Below are 25,409 nucleotides of genomic sequence, written 5' to 3' on the forward strand. Positions count from 1 at the left end.
TAATAGAAAATACAGGTGGAATATCTTTTAGAACCTGGGGTAGGGAAACATATCTGAAGTGAGATACCAAAAAAGCACTGATTATTTAAAAAATGATCAATATGAATATTTAAAAATTAACAATTGTAAGACATCTTAAAGATAAGATACAAAGTAGCAGAATATATTCACTATATATACCAGTAAAGAATTGAAAACAAGAATATACTAAATATATATGTATATACACATACATATATAAAAGCACAAACTAACAGGAAAACACTTAAACTGATGTTTCATGGATAAAGAAATACATATCACCAATAATCAGAAGAAGGGATACTCAACAATTTAGTGATCAATTAAATGCAAATGATAACTGCAATGAGATCCCATTTTAGTATATTCAGCTGGTAAAAATTCAAATGTTTCATATGCCAAGGATTAGAGGTAATGTGAGTACACAATTTCTATATTGCATTTGGGGTATAAATTAAGAGCAACCAAGTTTAAAAACTGGTATTATCTCTTAAAAAGTTGAACATTTTATACCTTATGATCCAAAAATTCTATATCTACATATATATCCATGAGAAGTCTTAATCATCTAATAAATGCTGCTGCTGCTGCTAAGTCGTTTCAGTCGTGTCCGACTCTGTGCGACCCCATGGACTGTAGCCTACCAGGCTCCTCCATCCATGGGATTCTCCAGGCAAGAATACTGGAGTGGGTTGCCATTTCCTTCTCCAAATCATCTAATACATACATGTATGTTAATAGCAGTACCAATGATGGTAAGTGAAAAATTAGAAACAACTCACATCCTCACCAATGAGAGAGTGAATAAACATTTACACAATGGACTATCACACAACAGTCAAAACAAGTGAATCAAAGCAATACATACAAAAAAAGCTTGAACTTAGCCCTATAATATTATTCCCTGGAGAAGGGAATGGCAACCCACTCCAGTATTCTTGCCTGGAGAATTCCATGGACAGAGGAGCCTGGCAGGCTACAGTCCATGGATTTGCAAAGAGTTGGACATGATTGAGTGACTAACACTTTCACTTTAAGTGGAGAAGAATATATTCCCAAAGATTTCATCAGCATGATACCTTTTTATAACATTTTAAACACATAAAATGAAAATAAATGTGCTTCAGAATTAAACGCAAGCACTCAGACTATATAAAAATCAAGGAAATTATGCATGCAAGATGCAGTGGTCAGTTTTCAGCCCTAAATCTTATATGAAAGAAAAAAAAAGAAGAAGGAAGAAGGGAAAAAAGAAGAGAGGGAGGAAGTTAGTAATTGCCTTGCATATATTTGAATTATAAGTGATACTAATTTCATTCCCTTTTCTGTGTGCAAATCACACTCAGGGATAACAGCAATCTTGTTAAAAACACTGATTGTAACTTAACATTCATTTTAGACGGCTTGTACAAACAGACTTGTCTCCACATGTGTTGGCAATATTGAAGCAAGGAAAGGTTAAATGATTTGTTCACTGAGAAAAAAAAAAACTTTATAATCATTGGGGCTAAAAACAGAAGTTCTGATTTCCAGTCCTATGATCTCAACAGAAGACAGAATGTTCACTTTATCTGACTGATAAAAAACACAACTTCTCTGAAGACTCTATTATTTTGAACTACTGTGTAAGTATTACATGTAATTACAAGTTTCTGGAAATATGTACTGTTTATTTTATCATTTATAGTAGCAAATAGAAAGGCTGGAGCTGAGTATTTACCTAACAGTGATGCTAACAGCCTTCAGAGTCATTACAGACGATTTTTAAGGGTCTATTTAGATATCTGTAAGATCAATGACCCATTAGTGCAATTATAGTCTAAAATGGTTCCTGCCACACAGACCCTGTTCTTGCCACCAGAAAGTGACATGTTGATGCTATAAACACTCTTCACATTGTTTAAAATGTGTCTTCTCTCTGAAAAAGCTGCAGGAATAGAACTATAACTGTAGTTTACAAATTCTGTTTCCAGTGAGTGATGCAGTCATTGCTTTTGCAATTTCCTGTGATAAAATGATATTAATAGATTAGGTTCTCCAAAAAAATTCAATCAAATGAGGACACGTTACTATTTTTATCAGTTTAAAAATCCTCATGGTATCTGTCTTTCCCATATCTAATTGATACAGAGTCTCACATAGTCTCATATTCCTACCATGCATACATGCTCAACTTTATGTAATTCCATATAATCTACACCAAGGAAAACATTAATTACTTGCTATATAACTATGTATGGATTCATAGAATTGGAGGGACCTTAAGTCAGATGAACTAGTCATGTAGTATTTCTCAACTGATACCATCACCCTTTATTAGGGAGTTTTCTTCATTTTTTGAGGAGTGAGGTGGGAGGACATATCATGGACCCTTTTGAGGGTCTAATGAAGTATATGGTGTTATCCCAAGAAAAACAGATATGTAAATGTTCATGCCATTGTTTTGCCTTTGACATTGAGTCACTTCACAAACAATACTATGACTCTCTTTTTTTTTGTAAAAATTAATCATTTCCTGTAAAATACAATAATTCCAAATTAAACAATTCATACAAAATAGGAAAACTTTGTGTCTACTTAAAGTATGCTTCAATAAGAAGGTTGATTTATTTGTTTAGAAAAAGGGGAAACTTGGACTGATCTTTTACAAATAGAGAAGGCAATGGCAACCCACTCCAGTACTCTTGCCTGGAAAATCCCATGGACAGAGGAGCCTGAGGCTGCCATCTATGGGGTCGCACAGAGTTGGACATGACTGAGTGACTTCACTTTCACTTTACAAATACTTAGGTCATTTTTAGTTTCCAATCCATTAGTGTCTGTTCTCACAGCAGCAAGTGCTCAAAGCAGCAGTTCAGATCAGTTTCAATAGCAGTCGGTTAAATTCTTCATCAGAGCAGAGTAGGACTTCCATTGACACCTGAGCTTTCTCTAACACACTTCAGGTTGAATCAGGTTCTAGCAAAGCCTTTACTCTCAGGTCAAATGATGTTATTTTTGGAAAGGCTGGCATCAGCAACAAGGCCCTCTGTCAGCAAAGAATGACATTTGAATCCTTTTTTCATTTAAATCATCTAAGCAGAAGTAACCTTTAAAAGAGTTTTGCAGGCTTTCCAGTTGTTGCAGATCTTCCATGTAGATACACTGACAAGGCTTTCTCCTTTTCAACTCCCTTCCCCTCACAGATACCCTTTCAGCACTGGAAACCTCACAAATTTTCAGCTCTCCCACCAAAATGGCAGCTGTTTCCAACAGTAACCATAATAAGATCAGCAAACGTGGAATCTAGGGACTGACTATAGCCTCCTTCTTGTGCCCTATCGCTACAAGAAAATTCAGCCATGAATGAGCATCTCTTGTCAAACTTTGCTAAGATATAGCAATCCTTTACTTAGAAAAATAAACACTGAAATTTCTGACCCAAATTCAACCAAGCATATTAACACTTACATTCTGGAAAGCCAAGAATCTTTTGTCAAATAAAAAGAAAATATTTTGCTCCATTCCTAGGTAAAAACTTGAAAATACACATTCCAGGCTAGAGCTGTGAAATTACTTGACCACTTTCCAGAGATTAGGGAAGGCCAGGCATCTTTTAGGATGATTATCGGAGTCTGTGACACTAATTTACCCTGATGTTAAAAGAAGTAAGTCTCTATGAAAAGTGGGAATGCCTGTCTTCACCAGAGCAAGCAAGCTGGATGCTGGATGCAGAAACTCCATATGTAGTCCACATGTGCACATGGTATCAAAGAGTTTTCTTCCATTAGAAATTCTGCTTGACAAAGAAGCTTTTCACTGTTGAAACAATTGGCCTTGAAAATATTCACGCGGTAAATAACACACATACACATTAAGGTATCAGCATTCACGAGACAGATAAAAATCAGAACTTTACTGAAACAATCATAGTTTTCACCCAATTGCATGCCAAATGGAAATGCACAACTATTATTTTCACCATAACTGGCTACAAAATATTGGCAAAATGTCAAAGTTCAGAATTAAGTGAAGTGAACAGAGACACTCTTTTAGTATTTTTGTTATTTTTCTGAGCAACCCACCATTTCAAACATGATTTGATCAAGCTTTTCTCAGTTATTTAATGGCTTCTTTTTGCTTGGAAATGTGTCAAGATACACTGGGAAAAATAGAAGTCTTAGTTAAATTTTCACTTTTTAAAAGCTGAGCTTTTTCTGTAAAAAAATGAAAAATTCTATAATATGTAATGTACTTTCAAGATGCCCAGAAATAAGGTTCCTTGACTTCATGCTCTTGTTGGCAGGAAACTTATCACAAGAGAAAGTTTGGCTTTTGTGCCCCATCACATTTGGCAATGCAAACAAAATCAAAGGAAATGTAAGAGCAACCAAGCTTTCTTTTCTTTGTCATCTGCCAACTTACGCTAAGTTCAATACAAACAAAATATATGCATAAACATCATTTCAGATGCATTTTTGTTAATTCTGATGAGATGCCATTATATAACAAGGATGATAATTTTATACAATGAATCCATGCCACTCCATTCATATTTGAAGTAAAACTTTAAAAACATATTTTGCCATAAACTTTTTGCCAATAAAAGAAATAAAAAATATATATATATATATACTTGTTCTTACTTCATCTACACCATGAAGCCTATATATGGTGTGTGTTAGTCATTCAGCTGTGTCCAACTCTTTATGACAGCATGGACTGTGGCTTGCCAGGCTCCTCTGTCCATAGGATTTTCCAGGCAAGAATACTGGAGTGGGTTGCCATTCCCTTCTCCAGGGGATCTTCCTGACCCAGGGATCAAAACTGGGTCTCCTGAACTGCAGGCAAATTCTTTACCACCTGAGCCACTAGGGTCTATATATATTACGTTAAGTTAAAAACTCTTTTTCTAAAGTAACCTGAAATATGACCAAATAACCCCTGTTGTTATTAACTTCCCATCATATGGCAAGGTTTCCAGATTCCTTACTATATTTGTTTATTCTAACACTACTAGACTGTCAACATTTTACTTAAAATGTGGTTCCTCCTCCTAAGAAAAAAAAATTCTACATCTATTTGGATGATTGATAACTATAGAACTATTATTCTCTATATTTTTAACTAATATTTCTATTAAAACATATTAAAATTTTGTATTATCACTAAAACCACTAAACTTTTCACCAAAATAGGCACCATTTCCTAACTACTTCCTCTTTTAGCTAGGTATATTACTCAAGGTATTTTGGGGTTTTTTATCTTATTTGATCTAATCCTCCCAACAGTCCTAGGAAGTTACCTTATTTTATGTAAAAAAAAAGAAAAAGAAAAGCTAAACAAAACCAAGATCACAGAGTTTAAGTAACTTGCCCAAGATCACACAGTTCAGTGGCCAAGCAAGGATTTGAATCCAGGTTGTCTGAATGCATTCTCAATGCTCTTTCTGACTCCATGTAATGTTCCTTCTGTCTTTCCATTATAGTACATTATGCCATGATTAATATCAACCAGCTTCCTTTCTTGCCTTTCTTCCTTCATTCCTCTCACTCTCCCTTTCTCCAACTCTTCTTTCTCCTTCTGTGTATCCTTGTTTCGTCTCATCTTGTCACTATTGATTTGAGGATATGTTTTCTCCCTTTCTCCAACTCTTCTTTCTCCTTCTGTGTATCCTTGTTTCGTCTCATCTTGTCACTATTGATTTGAGGATATGTTTTCTTAAGATAATTAGAAATCTATATGCTATTATATTACCAATCATTAGCCTTCTCATAAAGGTAATTACGGTTGCTGTTTGTGTCTTCATCCACACAGTAAATTAAGATGAACAAAAGAGCATCAAGAACAAGCACTTGTGTCATAATGCTATGACCCATATGACTGTGGAATTAGGATGCAAGGGCTCAATTTGTTTTAGTACATGGCAGTGGGGGCAATGAATATGTTTATTAGCCTGCTGGGTTTTCTTACATCTCGTCTATAGAAGCTACCAGTTCTCTCCCCAACTGTTATCTATTTCATGACTTACAAAAATGTGATACCTAGTAATAATCTGGGACTCTACTCTTTGATAATAATAGCATTAACTGGTTTTGTAATTATTGGCTGCCAGACAGTACTAGGCAGTTGTACATGTATGATCTCTAATTATCACAATGACCTCAAAGCTGATGGTACTACTCCCCCTATTAAAAATGACAAATAAAATTTTATGGAGGTCAAAAATACATAGCTAAGTTGGGATTCAAACATTGGGGGACTTTACTACAACCTGGCTCTAATGATTTTGCTGCTCCTTCTGATCAGACAAAATATTTCGTAGTGACATTTTTTCCCACATATTACAGGTGGGAGAATTGCAGGGATAATTCCCAAACTACACATTGCTCTAGGAAAAAATCTTACTGGAGACTGAAGGCACTTCAGACCAATACATTCTAACTATTTCTTTTATGTTGATTATACCTTTAAGTCTATAAGACAAAGAAATTTCCTTCATAAAGAAATTGTGTGGGAGTTAGATGGGGTGGGAGGTGGTGCTTGAAGGTTAGTAAGCTCCATTCTAAGGAAGAAAAAAAAAAAGAGGGTAAGAGAAAATGGGAGCTAGAAGCAAACAAAATATGACCAAATGTATGAGACACCTAATGTGCATTGGTCCTTATATCAGATACCAATTTTACATAGTTTCAAAAAGATTTATCACTGCTTACTAAACATACAACCTAGCTTTTAAAAACTAACTTTGTTTTATAGCAGTGAAAGGGCTGATACAGCTTATAACCTTTTGCCAAGGTAAATTTGACTTTGTAACTGTTTTAGTATCAGTCAGGATAGCTGGGTATTGCTGTGGTATGATAACCCCAACGTCTTGGGGGCTTAGAGTTGCAAAGATTTATTTTTTTGCTGAGCTGATATGTTTATTAAGAGTTGGCTAAACCCTGTATTTCTCATTTTCTCACTCTGTAATCCAGGATGATTGATTATCGCATAAAACATCACTTAGTTGTTGTTCAGTCACTAAGTTGTGTCTGACTCTATGCAATCCCATGAACTGCAGCATGACAAGTTTCCCTATCCTTCACTATCTCCCAGAGTTTGCTCAAACTCATGTCCATTAGGGCACATGAAAAGGGAAGCTGCTGCTGCTGCTAAGTCGCTTCAGTCGTGTCTGACCCTGTGCGACCCTATAGACGGCAGCCTACCAGGCTCCGCCGTCCCTAGGATTCTCCAGGCAAGAATACTGGAGTGGGTTGCCATTTCCTTCTCCAATGCATGAAAGGGAAAAGTTAAAGTGAAGTTGCTCAGTCGTGTCCGACTCTTAGCGACCCCATGGACTGTAGCCTACCAGGCTCCTCCATCCATGGGATTTTCCAGGCAAGAGTACTGGAGTGGGGTGCCATTGCCTTCTCCGTGAAAAGGGAAGGGAACATGGCAAATACTGCACTGACTCAAAGGCTTCCATGAGGAAATGGCACACATAACTTCTACTCGCATATCCTTAGCCAAAGAGGTTCCCATAACCCCATGTAGCTTAAAGGAGGGTGGGGAAATCCAACTGCAACATGTGCTAAGAAGGACAAGAGAACTACAATATTTTTCAATGATCCACCATCACAGAATGATAGCTTCTATGTAGAGTCGGTTTTATTTTCTTATTCTATAGTTACACTACATTAGAAATTACTAGCACATACCATCTGGTGATTGCCCAAGGAAGGCAGTCTTTGGTAACTATATCATTCAGTTCTGTGTATTTGGTGCAAACAAGCAAGTGACAGGCATAATAGTGGGAGTAAGTGCTCACCACAGTCTGCATACACCAGATCAATAAGCACATGACTCTGAAAAGCAGGAAGCCTAAATGCCTTAAAACTTGGAAGATAATGATAGTAAATAGATGGCTAATTCTGTTTGTTTTTCTTTTTTAATCACTTTAGTTTCAGAAAGAAATTTTTGGTATTCTGTTGCAGAAATTGGATGTCCTCTTAAAATATGACCATTCCTATACTATTGATTTCTTACTCTGAGGCACGAAGAATACAAAATGTTGGGGGAAAGTCCATATCTTGTCAATTGAGCTATTCAAACTGCATTTCAATTATCTTAGGAAATTCTCTTATCAAAAAACAACATTTAATAATCCTTTTAGTTCAATCCTTATTTTCCCCTATATTTTAATTTATAAGTTTGGATCACTCAAGTTAATTAACTAAAACTTGAGAAAGCCACTTAAAGTCATAGAAATAGTTTTTGCTGGGAATATCAGGAGAATAAATTTATAAATTTCACCTCTCATCCCAAACTTTGTATGAACTTTCTTTGTGAGCTAATACCTTTCACTTTGGAAAAGCAGCACTACCCGTCACTCTATTTTTCTGTCATGTACTCCAAAATTAGTTGTACTGAATAGGTACAAGTGAATTATTAATCAGTCCTTTTAAAATCACTGAGCAAAAAAACACAATCAAGATAAGTATTGCCAACTACTATCTGTATTCTATGAATAAATCTCTGCATGGACTGTCATTCAAGTGTAACTCATTTATTAATAGATCAGGGCTTTATTTGTTGTATATATAGATGGTCTTATTTCAGTACTGATCGCAACAAAACCTTTTCAGTCCTTTTTACAGACTAAATAAAATTAGTTAAGTGGAGAAAACATGTAATCTCTTTTAATCATCCATTTTCATTAAAAAAATTAAATTTCATTAAATTATTCTCCCCATGTAATTGCTGCACATATGCCAAATGCTGATTCAGTGGCTTTACCTGAATGTAAAGCAAAATACAGGATTGCCTCAACATAAAATAATTATTATTAACACTTACATATGGAAAAAAAAAACCTACAAAAAACTGCAATAGGTTGTTCTCCCTTCTTTTTAAGCATAATTTGGGTTTTACAAGTCTTGTTGGCAATGGTATGAGCTGTACCTACTTTTTGCTCCAGTGAACGCAACTAAGAATGATGCCTCAGACTTCCCTGGTGGGACAACAGATAGGAAGCCACCGGCCAGTGCAGGAGGCATGGGTTCGATCCCTGGTCCAGGAAAATCCACATACTGCAAAGCAACTAAGCCCATGTACCACAATTACTGAGCCCACACTCTAGAACCTGCAAGCCACAACTACTAAGCCTGAGTGCCACACCTACTGAAGCCTAGAGTCTGTGCTCCTCAACAAGAGGAGCCACCACAATGAGAAGCCTGGCTATCATAATAAAGAGTAGCTTCCACTCACTGCAATCAGAGAAAACTCACATATAGCAACAAAAACCCAACACAACCAAAAAATAAATAAATATTTTTTAAAAAAGAATGATGCCTCTATAGTTCTAGTTCTTTTCTCCTCCTGTGATGACAACATTTATAACTTTCACACTGGGAAGTATTAACTGGCAAATATTTCTGAAAACTCAAATAATTTAATCAGAGAGACTCTGAGTATTATTCCTATTATGAATAAGAAACCCAACTTGAGTGGTTTCACTCAAGCATAACAGTCAATACCAAAGAGACCAGGAGTAAAATTAAAGCTAATTTTCAGGGAGTCAGCATCTTACATCATACTTCTTAGTTGTACTTTTCTTTACTGGCTTGTGGATTTACCTGTCCATCTACGTGCATTCATATCTTATATTTCACTGAAGAACTTTCACTAGATGGGATCACAATGCTATTCTACGATTCAGAATTGTTGTATACAAATTGGCTATTTTTATCATTACTTCCTATGGTTAGCATAAAAATACCATAAGGATAATAAAAATTCCAAACTTAAATATGAACAACACCATGCAACTACTATGAGATGTTAGCTGAGATGAAGGGACCAAATCAATGTTATATAACATGTATTGCCTTTAAAATTATTACTAAGGACAGTAATGTGAATATAAACTAATTTTATTAGTGAAATTTATAAAATGTAAGGTAGATAAATTATATCATCTTTTTTCTCCCTTCTAAAACTTCTGAACTGCTTATACATCAGTTATAAATTTCCAAGGACCACTAACGATACCATACTTTACCACAGAGTTTGTAAGATGTATTTATAATATCTATACAATGGCTCCAATATTTCTTTACATTTTCCTTTTTTTTTACTCGAATCTTCTCTTTCCTTAGCAACTCTTTAAAGAAAAAGGCCTGTGTGTTTATTTGAACAGGTATCTACACTGTATTTACATCTCAAGCAGCAGCTTCTCCCCTAAGCTTCAGACTTAGATGTCTACCAGACATCTCTAGGTTAATTTCTGAAAAGAATTATCAGTTTGCTATATCCAGAACAGGGTGCTTGTATAGTCTATTCTAAACCTCGTCCACCCCCGAGGATTCCCATCTAGTTACATCACATTGATCCAATTGTTCCGGTCCAAATTTAAGAATCCATTGAGACTTCTCTTATTCATATACTCTATATGTCAATTCCTATTGTCTTTATTCTCAAAACCATATATATTGAATCTGACAACTCCCTACAACTTGCATTGTCATCATCTTCATCCAGGCTGCCATCATCTCATCTCCTGAACTACACATTACCTTATTACTGATATCTTTGTTTCTACTCTTGCATGGACCCATGTATTCTCAGCAGTCAGAAAAACATTTTTAAGCTGAGCAGGTGAGGTCAAAATGCTCCAAGGGCTTCCTATCATGCTTAGGATAGAATCCAGTGTTCTAACCATGGCCTGTGAGGCCTTGTGTTTCCTGCTCTCTAGCTGCTTCTAGGAAGGAAGCCTACCTTCCTATTTCACTGAAGGCATAACCGGCTTTTGCTTCCATGGATTAAGGTAATTCTTGTCTCTGGGTTTTTTCACTTGTGGTTTGCTCTGCCTGGAACACTATCCCCTCCAATACGTGTGTGATTTGTTCCGTGACTTCAATTAAGTTATTTTCTGACCACTCTAATTTAAGAGAGTCCTACCTGAACTCCCCTAACCCTGCTTCATTTCTCTCCATAGTGCCATTTTCTGCCATGGTATTATATATTTATTAATCAGCATTTTCTCACTGGAATTTAAGTTCCATTAAAGTAGAGACTTTACATGGATCACAAGCCAAATTCCCAGTGAGCAGAGACATATATTTAATGGATACTATTCTTTAGTTAATTCTGTGGAAAGTAGAAAGGTGACAGAATATCTAAGATGAAAAGTCAGCCACCAAACCCCAGGGGAATAGCACTCTGTGAAGGAAAAAAAGAGTGTATTGGGGATGTAGCCTTAGTCTACAGAGTGACTGCAGGAGGCCCGTGGGGTTTCTACATATCTTAGACCTTTCCCACTGACCAGTGGATGGCCGAGAATTCATACACCTGGAGAAATTAAATTCACAGATTAAAACTTAGAGATAGAATTATGGCTACTTCCTTAAGCTGCATTCACTGTAAACAAAAATTAAGTAGTTGACAACCTCACGTAGTAAAGATTTAGCACAAGCACAGTGTAAATCAAATCCTAGCAAAATTCAAATATTAACCTCATTGGGTAGGCATGGCTTAAATATGCAGTGAGAGAGGTTTGTGTGTCTTAATGTTAGTCACTTGAGGCTTTCTACTTAGTGACAACTCAGAAACTAGCACTGTTCAGGCAGAGAACATGCATTAACCACAAGTATAGTTGCAACGTGGAAGGCTGAGGACTTCCCTCATGGTACAGTGGAGAAGACTCTGCCTGCCAATGCAGGGGTTGCAGGTTCAATCCCCAGTTTGGGAAGATCCCACATGCTATGGAGCAACGAAGCCCAAGTGCCACTACTGACCGGCGCACAAGAGCCCGTGAGTCACAACCACTGAGTCTGCGTGCCATAATTATTGGAGCCTGCACTCTCTAGGGCCCATGAGCCACAACTGGTGAACCCTGGTGCCACAGCTGCTGGAGCCCACGTACCCGAGAGGCAGCAAGTCACAACTATTGAGCCCTTGTCTGCAACTACTGAAGCCAGCACCCTTAGAACTTATGTTTTGCAACAAGAGAAGTCACTACAATCAAGAGAAGTCACTACAATGAGAAGCCTGCAAACCACAACTAGAGAGCAGACCCCGCTCTCCACAACTAGAAAAAGCCCATGTGCAGCAACAAAGACTCAGCACAGCCAAAAATAAATACATAAATAAATAAATATAGCAGTGTGTTTATGTCAAAAAAAAAAAGAAAAACAATTTTTTTTTTAAAAAAGAGGAAGGTCGATACAAGCATCTCTGAGAGATGCATGCCCTCTGCTACACAAACCCTCTTGGCAGCCACTGGGTTCAACTGACTTTGGAAAGGATGACAGTACATAATTTACTATTGAGGACTTCGGGCAGGACAAATAATGCTGGATATATGCACTTTAGGTGCTAAGTAAATGCGGAAGAGGTGATGGGCTTACTGAATAAAGCACTGTAAAGTATATACCTTAAGTGAATTATCTTATAACCAGTGAAATTCATTAACTGACTAGTCAATTCCACCACAAATTAATAAAAAATTCAAACAGTCATTTTAAACACACTTATTCTACCTCAGGCTTTTTGAAACCATTAACAGGAAAGCATTACAGAGGTGTGCTGAAGAGCCTATCAGCCCGTTCCCATCACTGCACTAGACAGTAATTTTCGGATAACTATAACTTTAGTCAGTAGTGAGTTACTCTTTCAGATTTACCTGAGAAAGATTTAGTTGAGTGTTCTTTTAAGAAAAGCTCAGTCCCCATTAACGATGACTACTTCTACCTGAATTTCCAGATGACTTCAAATGACTACTAAAAAGTTTAGACTATGTAGAGTCACCCACTGAAGTAGTCACTTCACGGGCACCATAAGCTCAACATTTGGTTTTACATGAATGCATAAATCCTAACTGAATCTAATTTTGGAATTTAGCAGACTAAATTATATTTTATCATCTATCTAAGCAGTTGAAAACAGAAAGCTTAAGATGCAGTTACATTCTTAACTAGTTCAACTGTTTGTGTGGAAAAGACATGCTTTCTATTCAGAAGGCATACAGCAGAATATAGTTATAAAAATATTAGTCCCATACCTCTCGAATAGCAGTACAAAACTCACTCTGAAGCACTTTTTTGAGAGATTGTAGCTTGTGCACTGGTACTTCTCCAGATTCCTGTAGTTTTTCCAGTAACTCAATTGCTCTGGCAACATCTGAATAAAAAAAAATCAAAATGGAGAGAGACATGGAGTAAACTGTATCTTATCAAAAAGTACCATTACTCCAATTAAACAGTGACAATGAAAAGTTAGTGGAATTTATTGCAAAAGCAGAATTTACAATTCATAGTTTTTTGATCTCATCTTTTGGTAAAAGGTCATTTAAACCTGTTCTACACCATTTGTCACATAATACATCTTCCTCAATGGTATTTCTCATATGTTATTTCTGTTACACAAATTAGTCTGAATATTCTTTCAAAAAAGAGCAGGAAGCAGGTCTTTTGTATATTCTGATACCCCAATAACCAAATGAGTTCTGTCAATTTTACCTCTGAGAGGCTTTTTTTCAGTTTTTCTTTTCTAATTCCACATTTATCAAACCTGCATTTTTATGTTTATTAGTATGATGATCTGATTTATGTGCATCTTGGCTCAGAGGTTAAAGCGTCTGCCTCCAATGCGGGAGACCTGGGTTCGATCCCTGGGTCGGGAAGATCCCCTGGAGAAGGAAATGGCAAACCACTCCAGTATTCTTGCCTGGAGAATCCCATGGATGGAGGAGCCTGGTAGGATACAGTCCACGGGGTCGCAAAGAGTCGGACACGACTGAGCAACTTCCCTTTCCCTTTCCCTTTCCCTTTCTCTACTTGTCTATAATCTCCTTGAGGGTAAGAATTTAATTGGGCTTATTCACCACTGCATCCTCAGAGTCTGCTGTAAAACAGTAAATAAATACTTGATATCATATTTATGAATGAATGAACGAGCTCTCTCCATTTTGCTGCCATTGCATTATTGCAGACCCTCAACATCATCTCTCCCCTGTCCAACTAGAATCATTTATTCTCCTACAACCACTTCATATGATCCATAAAGTTATCTTCTGAAAATAAAAATCTGATCATGTACCCACCTAGCCATCTCTTAGCACCAAAAGAGTTTTTCGACAACAATTAGCTTAAATGCTTCTCTTTCACCTGATGATACAGATCAAGAAACACAGTCGTTTATAACCATAGCTTTAAAATTCCCAGGATTGTATTGTATTGTATTCCCAGGTTTTGTATTGTCAAGAGAAAATGATAAGATGAAGGCCATTTTAAAAATATTTACAGTGATCTCTTCTACCTCTGTTGCTGTGGCCAATAACTCACCGAACAGACATTGAGACATTACATATAGAGATTTTCAATTCCTACATGATTAACTCCAGGAAGTATCCCATATCCCTGCCATCAGATTATTAATTAATTAAATAATTAATTCATCCCTCCACCCATCACTTTGTATACTTGCCACTAAGACTGACAAGAGGAATAAGATATGCTTCTTTTCTGAACACACAATCAGATGAGGGAAAAAAACATAACCGTATAGTCACCCATAATAAGACTGAAAGTGAAAGTCGCTCAGTCGTGTCCGACTCTCTGCGACCCCATGGACTATAAAGTCCATGGAATTGTCTAGGCCAGAATACTGGAGTGGGTAGCCTTTCCCTTCTCCAGGGTATCTTCCCAACCCAGGGACTGAACCCAAGTCTCCTGCATTGCAGGCATATTTTTTACCAGCTGAGTCACAAGGGAAGCCCAAGAATACTGGAGTAGGTAGCCTATCCTTTCTCCAGGGGATCCTCCCAACCCAGGAATCGAACTGGGGTCTACTGCATTTCAGGCGGATTCTTTATCAACTGAGCTATTAGGGGAAGCATTGCTACCACCTAAAAATTCAGGTGGGGTTGGCATAGGTTTATGTATTTAACTAAAGAAAAGAACCAAAAAGTAACTTTAATGGACTCTCCCTTGAAGTATCACCAACTGCGGCCCAAGGAAGCACAAATCATGAAATCGGTAAGACACTGTCAGTTTCAAAAATCTGTCTTTTTGTACATTAACTGAAAGTCAATATAGTCAGTTAGACAAAACCAGTTGCATCCACAATCAATAAGATACCAAGCTAAGAACTATATGTACTTCTAACTACATGAAAGACTCTATCTAGATTCCAACAGGTAGTTGGAACTCTCAACATGTTTAAAACTGTGCTTGCTTCATTTTTTCCTGAAAGTAGCTCTTCTCTTCTTACATTACGTATTTCCATTAACAGCATCTCCACCCAGCCTGTCTTCCAAGCTAGACCACGGCATCATCTTTTACATTCACTCCCACATGTAATTAGTCAGCAAGTGCTATAGGTGCAGTCTCAAAATGCCTTTTGAATGGAAACCCTGTGCTTTATTGCTTCATGGAAGCCTTTATTATTTTCCACCTAGGGACTGGAATATCCCCTAATGTTCTATAAATGGCTTTTCTTTTTCAGTCCACTCTCCACACTGCTCATAGAGTGATAAACCTCATTATTATACTCCCCTGCATAAAACCTATTTCTGGCTTCCTGTTGCACAGGGTGAAGTTCAGACCATTTAGGAATACATACAAAGCCCTTAACAATCAACCTCTTCTGACTCATCTCTAAAAACCTCCTCCTGCCGAACCTATACATTGATCATCCAAAGTTTTTGCTATTCTAGAACACAACACAGAACACCATGTCTCTGTGATTTTGTACATATCATCCCCTGTTCCTGGAATGCAATAATTTATTCATCCAGTAGTGCTAGGCATGAGAGACACTGGTAATAGAGACCACTGGTTGCTCTTGCTTTCATGGCATTCATAGGTCTGAAGGACCACAGGTACCTAATAAGTGGGCATGAGCTATAAAAGCAGCTCTATAGGGCTAGTACACAGATGTCTAACCAGGACATGTATCATCATCCAGGAGGTCAGTGAGGAGCTCTTTGTGAAAATAACAGCTAAGCGGAGCCCTAGGTAGGAGGTACAGATGAGGAAAAGGAGAAAAAAGTTCCAGGCAAACAAATGCAGACTACTGAAGTTTTATCAAGAGAGTGTGGGGCATTCAAAGAACTGAGCATTTAATATGTTCAAAGTTGAAACCAGGTCAAGAGTAGCAAGAAATGCAGTAGAGAGAAATCACATCATGGAGGGTGTGACAGGTCACGGAGGGAAGACTTGGCCTAGATAGCCTCTCCTTAGACATGTCTTCCCTGACTCTCCAAGGCAGATTTAGTTGCTATCACATTGGTATTCCCACAGTCCTTTGTTCACTTATCCATTGTAATAATTACTACTCTCTGCTATAGCTCTTTTTGTATGTATGTCTCCCTCCTTCACCCTGCAAATACATAAGCTTTCTGAGAGGTCAGGAACAGTGTATTATTTATTACTGTAGCCATAGTTCAATGAAGAGTCCTTGACAAATACTGGGTGTTTATATTTGTTGAATGAATGATAGATTAGTTGATGAGACTAGAAAAGAAGGGGTTCAAGGCCTATGTCTAGGTGGACATATAACTAACTTCTCATGAGAATAAGCCTCCAGATCGCTATCAGCTTTGGTCAAGACTGGGTTGGGTCTGATGTGCAGGAAGGATAAAAGCCTGAATGTGTAGGCTAAAGGGTATCAAGTGACTGAATTGGAAGTTTGGAAAGCTGAAAATGACTATTCAGGAGTTCTTATCTTGGGCTGCACTTTAAAATTACCTGGGGTACATTTAGAAATTATTTTCCCCTCAATTTCATTGAGATATAGTTGACATAGAATATTGTGTTAGTTTAAGTGTACAACATAATTATTTGATATATGTATATTGCAAAATGATTGCCACAATAAGTTATCAATGCCTGAGACTCACCCCAAATGAATTAAACCAGAAGATATGGTACAGTGGTTCTCAATCCTGGCTTCAGACCGGAACCACATGGCCAGCTTTGACAGTCATGGATGCCTGGGTCTCGCAGAGAGATTCCAGTGTGACTGGCACAGGCTGGGGCCTGAGCAAGGGCTTTTGGAAGCCCTCAAGGTGATGCCAATGGTTGACAAAGGCCGTGTTTGAGAACCCCTGGTCTAGTTGGCATGGGTGTTTTTATACTCCTATGTGATTCAGATGTGCATGCTGACAACCTCTGCTAGAAATGAATGGTTCTAAAACATGAGTGTGCCTAAGAATCACCTGGAGAAATGTATTAAAATATAGGTTCCTGACATCCTCCCCACTGCCACTTGAGGGACATTGATTCAGGAGCCATGAGGATAAGGCTCAGGAATGTTAAAATTATTCAAGTGATTTTTTTTTTTTAGTTTTAGCTTTTATAAAAAAATTTATTTGTGCATGATTGATTTAAAATGTTGTATTAGTTTCTGCTGTACAGCAAAGTGAATCAGTTACACATAAACATAAATCCACTCTGAGATTCTTTTCCCATATAGGTAATTACTGAGTATTAAGTAGAGTTCCCTGGGCTATACAGTAGGTTCTTATTAGTTACCTGTTTTATACGGAGTAGTGTGTATATGTCAATCCCAAGATTCAACTGATTCTAAAGCTGTTTCATAGATCCTGTTTCAAAGAGATATGAACAAAATGATAGTTCAGGTTTCCTTTCGTCCCAGCAGTCCCCAAACTCCTGCACTTTCTATTATTCTTTGACACCCTATATAACAGGATACTGAATGGGATTCTTTTGAGAGTCTTAGAGTTATTGGTAAAAGTCCATAAATGAAAGTAAGTAGTGTCAAGTATCTACCCTATTCTGCAACAGTGCTCCTAGCAAAGGCTGGTCACCCTGACCACTGTGGAGTCGTAAAGCCAGCCTGCTCCCCAGACTTTATAATTGTATCCACAATCTCTAAGTGTCAGATTCAGTCATCAGGTTCTTTGTTTTTAAGATTCCAGATGATCCCTATGATCATTCAAAATTGAGAAATACTGTTCAAAAATGAGCTATCAAGGAAGCTAGCCACCCTTCACTCCACCAAAAATTACTAAAAGCTGGGCCAGCTCTGTTACATTACACCATAGGCCTTTTCCAGTACTTATGAAGAGGTAATTGTGAGATGAAAAAAAAAGATTCATGAAGAATTGTTACGTCATTAACTTTGGACAAAAAAATAGGTCTTTTCTTCTCTTCAATGATCCAAGCAAGGAGTGGTCCAAATAGAACCAATTGTAGCCACTGGGGGTCACCTGCAGAGGGAGACAACCGCTTTCTGGGTCGCACAGGTGATCTGCCTGCCCACTGCCTACCTGGCCATAGGCAGAGACGTGGAAAGCAGTGGCACCAGAGTCCACTTGCTGGCACCCACCCAAGTGAATCTAGCAATGTGAGGTCATGGGATTATACAGCAGTTGGTAAAAGCCAAAAGAAGCCTAAAAACTAATGGCAGAAATCGGGTCCTTCCAGCCTCGGTCTGGCTGGTACTGCAAAGATGTGGTGAGTGACAAATTGGATGTTAAAATGCAATTTAAATGGAGTTTAAAATTAATTCTGATTCCCTTTAGTTTTATAAAAGTACCAGAAACCGGCAAGGCCCAAGATCTGTAAGGAAGTCAAATAAACCTTTCAATAAGTGAAATAATTGTTCTTGAAACAACTACAATAAATTGTGTGTAGTTTGTTTACGAGTCCCCTTAAGGTTCTTGCTGAGAACCTCCTTACACTCATTTTATGAAACTTTCCTACAAAATTTGGTTACTAATACAGGAGTCTGGATTTACCAGGATAGCTCACATCGGAAGGAATATTAGAAAAGGAGTGGGGAGGCGGCTTGATAAACACTAAGAAAGCAAGAAGATCTCAGAAGCCTTTCCTGAAATGAACTCCTCCTCTCGTCTACCAACTCTCCGGTTCGTACCTCCATTATCTATCCTATTATCTAAGCACAGTACTTGGGTATTGCCTTTGCCCCTCCTCACTCTCTCTCACACTCTGGATCCCATTAATCTCACTTCAAAAAGCAACCATGACAATAAACCTTTAATGTCTATGGAGTAGGAGTCATTACAAGCCAAGAGTTTCCATCTCTTTACCCATTTTATCCTTCTAACAACCTTGTGTGCTGCATGCCTGCTAAGTCACTTCAGTCATGTCTGACTCTTTGTGACCCCATAGACTGTAGCCCGCCAGACTCCTCTGTCCGTGGGATTCTCCAAACAAGAATACGAGAGTGGGTTTCCATGTCCTGCTCCAGGGGATCTTCCCAACACAGGAATTGAACCCTGTCTTTTATTTCTCCTGCTTTGGTAGAAGGGTTCTTTATCACTGAGCCACCTGGGAAGCCCCTAACAACCTTATGTGGTAGTAAATATCCACACTTTACAAAGAGAAAACCGAAGCTTATAGTGAATTTAAGTATTTCATTAACAAATAGGAGACCTGGGTTTGGAGTCTGGATCTAAGTGATTCCAGACCCTGTGCCTTTTATTTTTATTCCAATAATAGATTTTCTTTTAATAGCTCTTTCCTTCAACATTCAACACTTTTATAATAGCCCTGTGTCCTGCAGGCTTTCTTGGTCAGAGGCTGAGCTCTTATTTTCCCTTTCTCAATAAAGATTAACCTCTACTTCATTTACCAGTATACCTCTCTCAAGTAATGTTCAGGGGTCATCAGAATTATCTGGAGAGCTTTTATTTCATTTATTTATTCTGGCTTAGGGGATCTTCGACCCCTGACCAGGGACTGAACCCAGGTCCTGACAATGAAAACACTGAGTTCTAACCACTGAACTTCCAGGAGTTCTCTGGAGAGCTTTCAAATGATAGGGAAGAGTTTTTATCAGCCTTTGCTACCCACTGGAATCACCTGCAGGAACTGAAAATAAATATACAAACAAAAACCAGATACCTAGATCCTACCTACATATTATTTATGATTTCACTGTTCTCAGATATGGTCTGGGCATCAGAATCTTCAGAGCTCCCCAGTGATAATGTGTGGCTATGTTGAGAATCATTGATATGGCCTCTTAAGGTGTAACCTGTGGGTTCTAAAAACAATGTTACTTATAATACTAACTGCTGTCATGTATAGACTTTGGTATAGCATGAATTTGCAACATTTTCCTTCTCTTAGCACTATGAGGTACGTAATATTATCTCCATTTTACAGGAAAGGAAACTGAGACCCATAGAGTTAAAATTACTTCTCTGGGGAAAGAGCTAGTAAGTTGACGAGTTAGGATTTGAATCCTGGCAGTATGGCTCTAGAATCTGGTCTACATTTGAGATATGGCTGAGGAAAGCATATTCTTCATTCCCAGCACTTCTCATCCAAGCCTGTTAACAGAGATTAAGCTAATCTGATCAATAAATACTTGCTTGGGACTGAAATCAGTGGTTCTCAAATTTTAGTCAACAACAACAAAAAATTAGCCTTGTACCATTTATATAAAATTAAGATTTAAAAAAAAAAAAAAGAGGCTGACAGGGAAGCTTTGAAATTTTCTCTTTTAGTAGTCATCTTGGGTGGTGCTGATGCAGGAAGTGGTCCACAAATGCACTTTGTATGTTAATGATAGTTTAATATGTGATCCAGAAAAAGGTGCCTTACTTAGATCATCTTATAAAATCCTCAAAAACACGTAAAAGGATTACTTACTACTGTCCTCATTGAATAGTTAAAGAAATATTTTTAAAAACAGCTAAGGCTGAAAAAGATGAATTATCTGGCTCAAGGCTACACAGCTAGGAAATGGTAGAGTCAGGATTCAAGATCAGATGTGTCTGACTCCAGTGCCCATGCTTCTTTATTTTTCTACTCTGTCATAAAAGTGGATTCGAAATAAAACAATAAAGGTATTGCAAATTTATTTTTTAAATGCAGCATCATTGAAAACTGAGGCAAACAGACATAATACTGCCCAAAGTCCTAAAAGATAACTCTTCAATACGTTACATTATATCACCGTATTCTTGCCTTGAGAACCCCATGAATAGTATGAAAAGGCAAAAAGATAGGATACTGAAAGATGGAACGCCCCAGGTCGGTAGGTCCCCAATATGCTACTGGAGATCAGTGGAGAAATAACTTCAGAAAGAATGAAGAGACAGAGCAAAAGCAAACAACACCCAGCTGTGGATGTGACTGGTGATGGAAGCAAGGTCCGATGCTCTAAACAGCAATAGTGCATAGGAATCTGGAATGTTAGGTCCATGAGACAAGGCAAATTGGAAGGTCAAACAGGATATGGCAAGAGTGAACATCGACATTTTAGGAATCAGTGAACTAAAATGGACTGGAATGGGTGAATTTAACTCAAATGAACATCATATCTACTACTGTGGGCAAGAATCCCTTAGAAGAAATGAAGTAGCCATCATAGTCAACAAAAGAGTCTGAAACGCAGTACTTGGATGCAATCGCAAAAACAACAGAATGATCTCTGTTTGTTTCCAAGACAAACCATTCAATATCACGGTAATCCAAGTCTATGCCCCGACCAGTAGTGCTGAAGAAGCTAAAGTTGAATGAGTCTATGAAGACCTACAAGACCTTTTAGAACTAACACCCCCAAAAGATATCCTTTTCATTATAGGGGACTGCAATGCAGAAGTAGCAAGTCAAGAAACACCTTGATTAACAGGCAAATTTGGCCTAGGAGTACAAAATGAAGCAGGGCAAGGCTCATAGAGTTTTGCCACAGGAATTCACTGATCATAGCAAACAACCTCTTCCAACAACACAAGAGAAGACTCTACACATGGACATGACCAGATGGTCAATACTGAAATCAGGTTGACTATATTCTTTGCAGCCAAAAATGGAGAAATTCTATACAGTCAGCAAAAGAAGACGGAGCTGACTGTAGCTCAGATCATGAACTCCTTACTGCCAAACTCAGACTTCAATGGAAGAAAGTAGGGAAAACCACTAGACCATTCAGGTATGACCTAAATCAAATCCCTTACGATTATACAGTAGAAGTGGGAAATAGATTTAAGGGACTAGATATGATAGACAGAGTGCCTGATGAACTATGGACAGAGGTTCATGACATTGTACAGGATAGGGATCAAGACAGTCCCGAAGAAAAAGAAATGCAAAAAAGCAAACTGGCTGTCTGAGGAGGCCTTACAAATAGCCCTGAAAAGAAGAGAAGCGCAAAACAAAGGAGATAAGGAAAGATACACCCATTTGAATGCAGAGTTCCAAAGAATAACAAGGAGAGATAACAAAGCCTTCCTCAGGGATCAATGCAAAGAAATAGAGGAAAACAATGGAATAGGTAAGACTAGAGATCTCTTCAAGAAAATTAGAGATACCAAGGGAACATTTCATGGAAAGATGTGCTAAATAAAGGACAGAAATGGCATGGACCTAACAGAGTAGAAGATATTAAGAAGACGTGGCAAGAATACACAGAAGAACTGTACAAAAAAGATCTTCACGACCCAGATAATCACGATGGTGTGATCACTCACCTAGAGCCAGACATCCTAAAATGTGAAGTCAAGTGAGCCTTAGGAAGCATCACTATGAACAAAGCTAGTGGAGGTGATGGAATTCCAGCTGAGCTATTTCAAATCCTGAAAGATGATGCAGTGAAAGTGCTGCACTCAATATGCCAGCAAATTTGGAAAACTCTGCAGTGGCCACAGGACTGGAAAAGGTCAGTTTTCATTCCAATCCCAAAGAAAGGCAATGCCAAAGAATTCTCAAACTACCACACAACGGCACTCATCTCACATGCTAGTAAAGTAATGCTCAAAATTCTCCAAGCCAGGCTTCAACACTACGTGAACTGTGAACTTCCAGAATTCCAAGCTAGTTTCAGAAAAGGCAGATGAACCAGAGATCAAATTGCCAACATCTACAGGATCATCAAAAAAGCAAGAGAGTTCCAGAAAAACATCTATTTCTGCTTTATTGACTATGCCAAAGCCTTTGACTGTGTGGATCACAATAAACTGTGGAAAATTCTGAAAGAGATGGGAATACCAGACCATCTGACCTGCCTCTTGAGAAACCTGTATGCAGGTCAGGAAGCAACACTTAGAACTGGACATGGAACAATAGACTGGTTCCAAATAGGGAAAGGGTACATCAAGGCTGCATATTGTCACCCTGCTTATTTAACTTATATGCAGAGTACATCATGAGAAACGCTGGGCTGGAAGAAACACAAGCTGGAATCAAGAATGCCAGGAGAAATATCAGTAACTTCAGATATACAGATGACACCACCATTATGGCAGAAAATGAAGAACTACAGAGTCTCTTGTTGACAGTGAAAGAGGAGAGTGAAAAAGTTGGCTTAAAGCTCAACATTCAGAAACCTAAGATCATGGCATCTGGTCCCATCACTTCATGTCAAATAGATGGGGAAACAGCAGAAACAGTGACAGACTTTATTTTGGGGGGCTCCAAAATCACTGCAGATGGTGACTGCAGCCATGAAATTAAAAGATGCTTGCTCCTTTGAAGAAAAGTTATGACCAACCTAGACAGCCTATTAAAAACAGAGACATTACTTTGCCAACAAAGGTCTGTCTAGTCAAGGCTATGGTTTTTCCAGTAGTCATGTATGGATGTGAGAGTTGGACCATAAAGAATGCTCAGTGCCGAATAATTGATACTTTTGAACTGTGGTGTTGGAGAAGACTCTTGAGAGTCCTTTGGACTGCAAGGAGATCCAACCAGTGTATCCTAAAGGAAATTAGTCCTGAATATTCATTGGAAGGACTGATGTTGAAGCTGAAACTCCAATACTTTGGCCATCTGATGCGAAGAATTGACTCATTTGAAAAGACACTGATGCTGGGAAAGATGAAGGCAGGAGAAGAGGATGACAGAGGATGAGATGGTTGGATGGCATCACCAACTCAGTGGATATGAGTTTGAGTAAACTCCAGGAGTTGGTGATGGACAGAGAGGCCTGGCGTGCTGCAGTCCATGGGGTCACAAAGAGTCAGACACGACTGAGCAACTGAACTGAACTGATAATCAATATGCTCATATTGATAACATGTTTTAATCATGAAAATGATCGAATTGTCATCAACTCCCTGATGATAGTAAGATAACATGTTCCGGAAAAACTTCCTTAAAATAATTGAATATTATAACCAAAAACAAAATATTGAAACTTAGTGGGAGGAGCTTCCAGTCACCTGGAATACTTCAATTATCATCTCTTTCCTTAATGATGACTTTTTTTAACTTTTCTAACATTTAGACTGCAGAATTTAACCATGACTCATTTGCATCTGGAACTTGGATAAAGATGGAGCTGGGTCATTTAAGACATATCATCACAAATTTCATAAAAATTTATTGAGTACTATGGCAAACAACATGAATTATCTACCCCCAAAGTCATCCAAACCCTCACGTTCCTTGCCTTCTTCTACTACAAAAGCTGGAAAGCAAACACACTTCTCTTTCCAGACTCTTCTGTCATTTGGCCAAGTTGTTATAAGTGGTAAAGTCACTGGGTATGGCTTCCAGGAAGGCTTTTTAAATGGATAAAATGCTGGCATACACTTCAGCACTTTGGTCTTTGCACCCTTCCTCTTTCCTCATCTGTTGCCAGGCTCAAATGTGCTAAAATGTGAACTGGCTATTTTGTGATCATGAAAAGACTATCATGTGCTGAGGAAGGTGGGGTATGAAGAAGGATGGGACCAAGCCCTTGATGTCATCACCAAGCTGTGCACTGGCCTTGAACTGTGCAACCCCATGATTCTTGTCTACGAGAAAAATACACGCTTAACTATTTGGTTGTCTGTGACTTGCAGCCAAATACAAACTAATACGAAACGAAATGATTTTAAGGCATTATTCTAGCAGGAATAAGGTTGATGTTATTGAGAAACTGAGGTCAAACATGGATGGTGGTCCTTTGATTAAGATAGTCATGGAGGGACTTCCCTCGTGGCCCAGTGGTTAAGAATCTGCCTTGCAATGCAGAAAATATGGGTTTGATTCCTGGTCCAGGAACTAAGATCCCACATGCTGCAAAGCAACTAAGCCCACATGCCACAACTACAGACACCACGGGCCTCAACTAAGACCTGACACAGCCAAATAAATATATTTTTTTAAAAAGATGGTCATGGAAAGCCTCTCTGAGAAGCTGACACCAGATTGAGACTTGAATAGTGACAAGGAGCCAGCCATATGAAAACCCAAAAGGAGGAATATTCAGACAAGAAGAAGAGCAAGTAAAGACCCTAAACTGAAGGGAGCAAGCCTGCATATTAGAGTAGATAAAACTAGTGTCAGTGGAGCACTATGTGAGACAGGGAGGAAGCAACAGCCACAATGGTATGCTGGTAAACGATTAACAACCAGTTCTCTAAAACACAAAAGTTCTTATTTGCAGCACTTTCTGGTTTCTGTTCATGGGGTTCACATTCAAAAAATAAAGATCATGATATCCAG

The 25,409-nt window shown here is 38.2% G+C and overlaps 1 protein-coding gene across 18 annotated transcripts in view; it reads right to left on the bottom strand.

The window, feature by feature from the left end:
• The window catches only part of LIN7A (lin-7 cell polarity scaffold A), a 147,926-nt gene that overhangs the window by 85,341 nt on the left and 37,176 nt on the right, over nt 1–25,409 (bottom strand). For 12 of the 18 annotated variants that reach the window (XM_081597137.1, XM_081597136.1, XM_081597145.1 and 9 more), the window contains one exon: nt 13,040–13,158. In XM_081597137.1, coding sequence (XP_081453263.1) covers nt 13,040–13,158 — 119 coding nt within the window. Of the gene's footprint in view, nt 1–13,039; nt 13,159–17,513; nt 17,585–25,409 lie in introns of all 18 variants that reach the window. The other 6 variants (XM_081597141.1, XM_081597149.1, XM_081597150.1 and 3 more) reach the window with 1 other exon arrangement.

The sequence above is a fragment of the Giraffa tippelskirchi genome, chromosome 4, assembly GCF_054371585.1.
Source record: "Giraffa tippelskirchi isolate mGirTip1 chromosome 4, T2T-mGirTip1v1.2.pri, whole genome shotgun sequence".
In the NCBI taxonomy this organism is placed as follows: domain Eukaryota; kingdom Metazoa; phylum Chordata; class Mammalia; order Artiodactyla; family Giraffidae; genus Giraffa; species Giraffa tippelskirchi.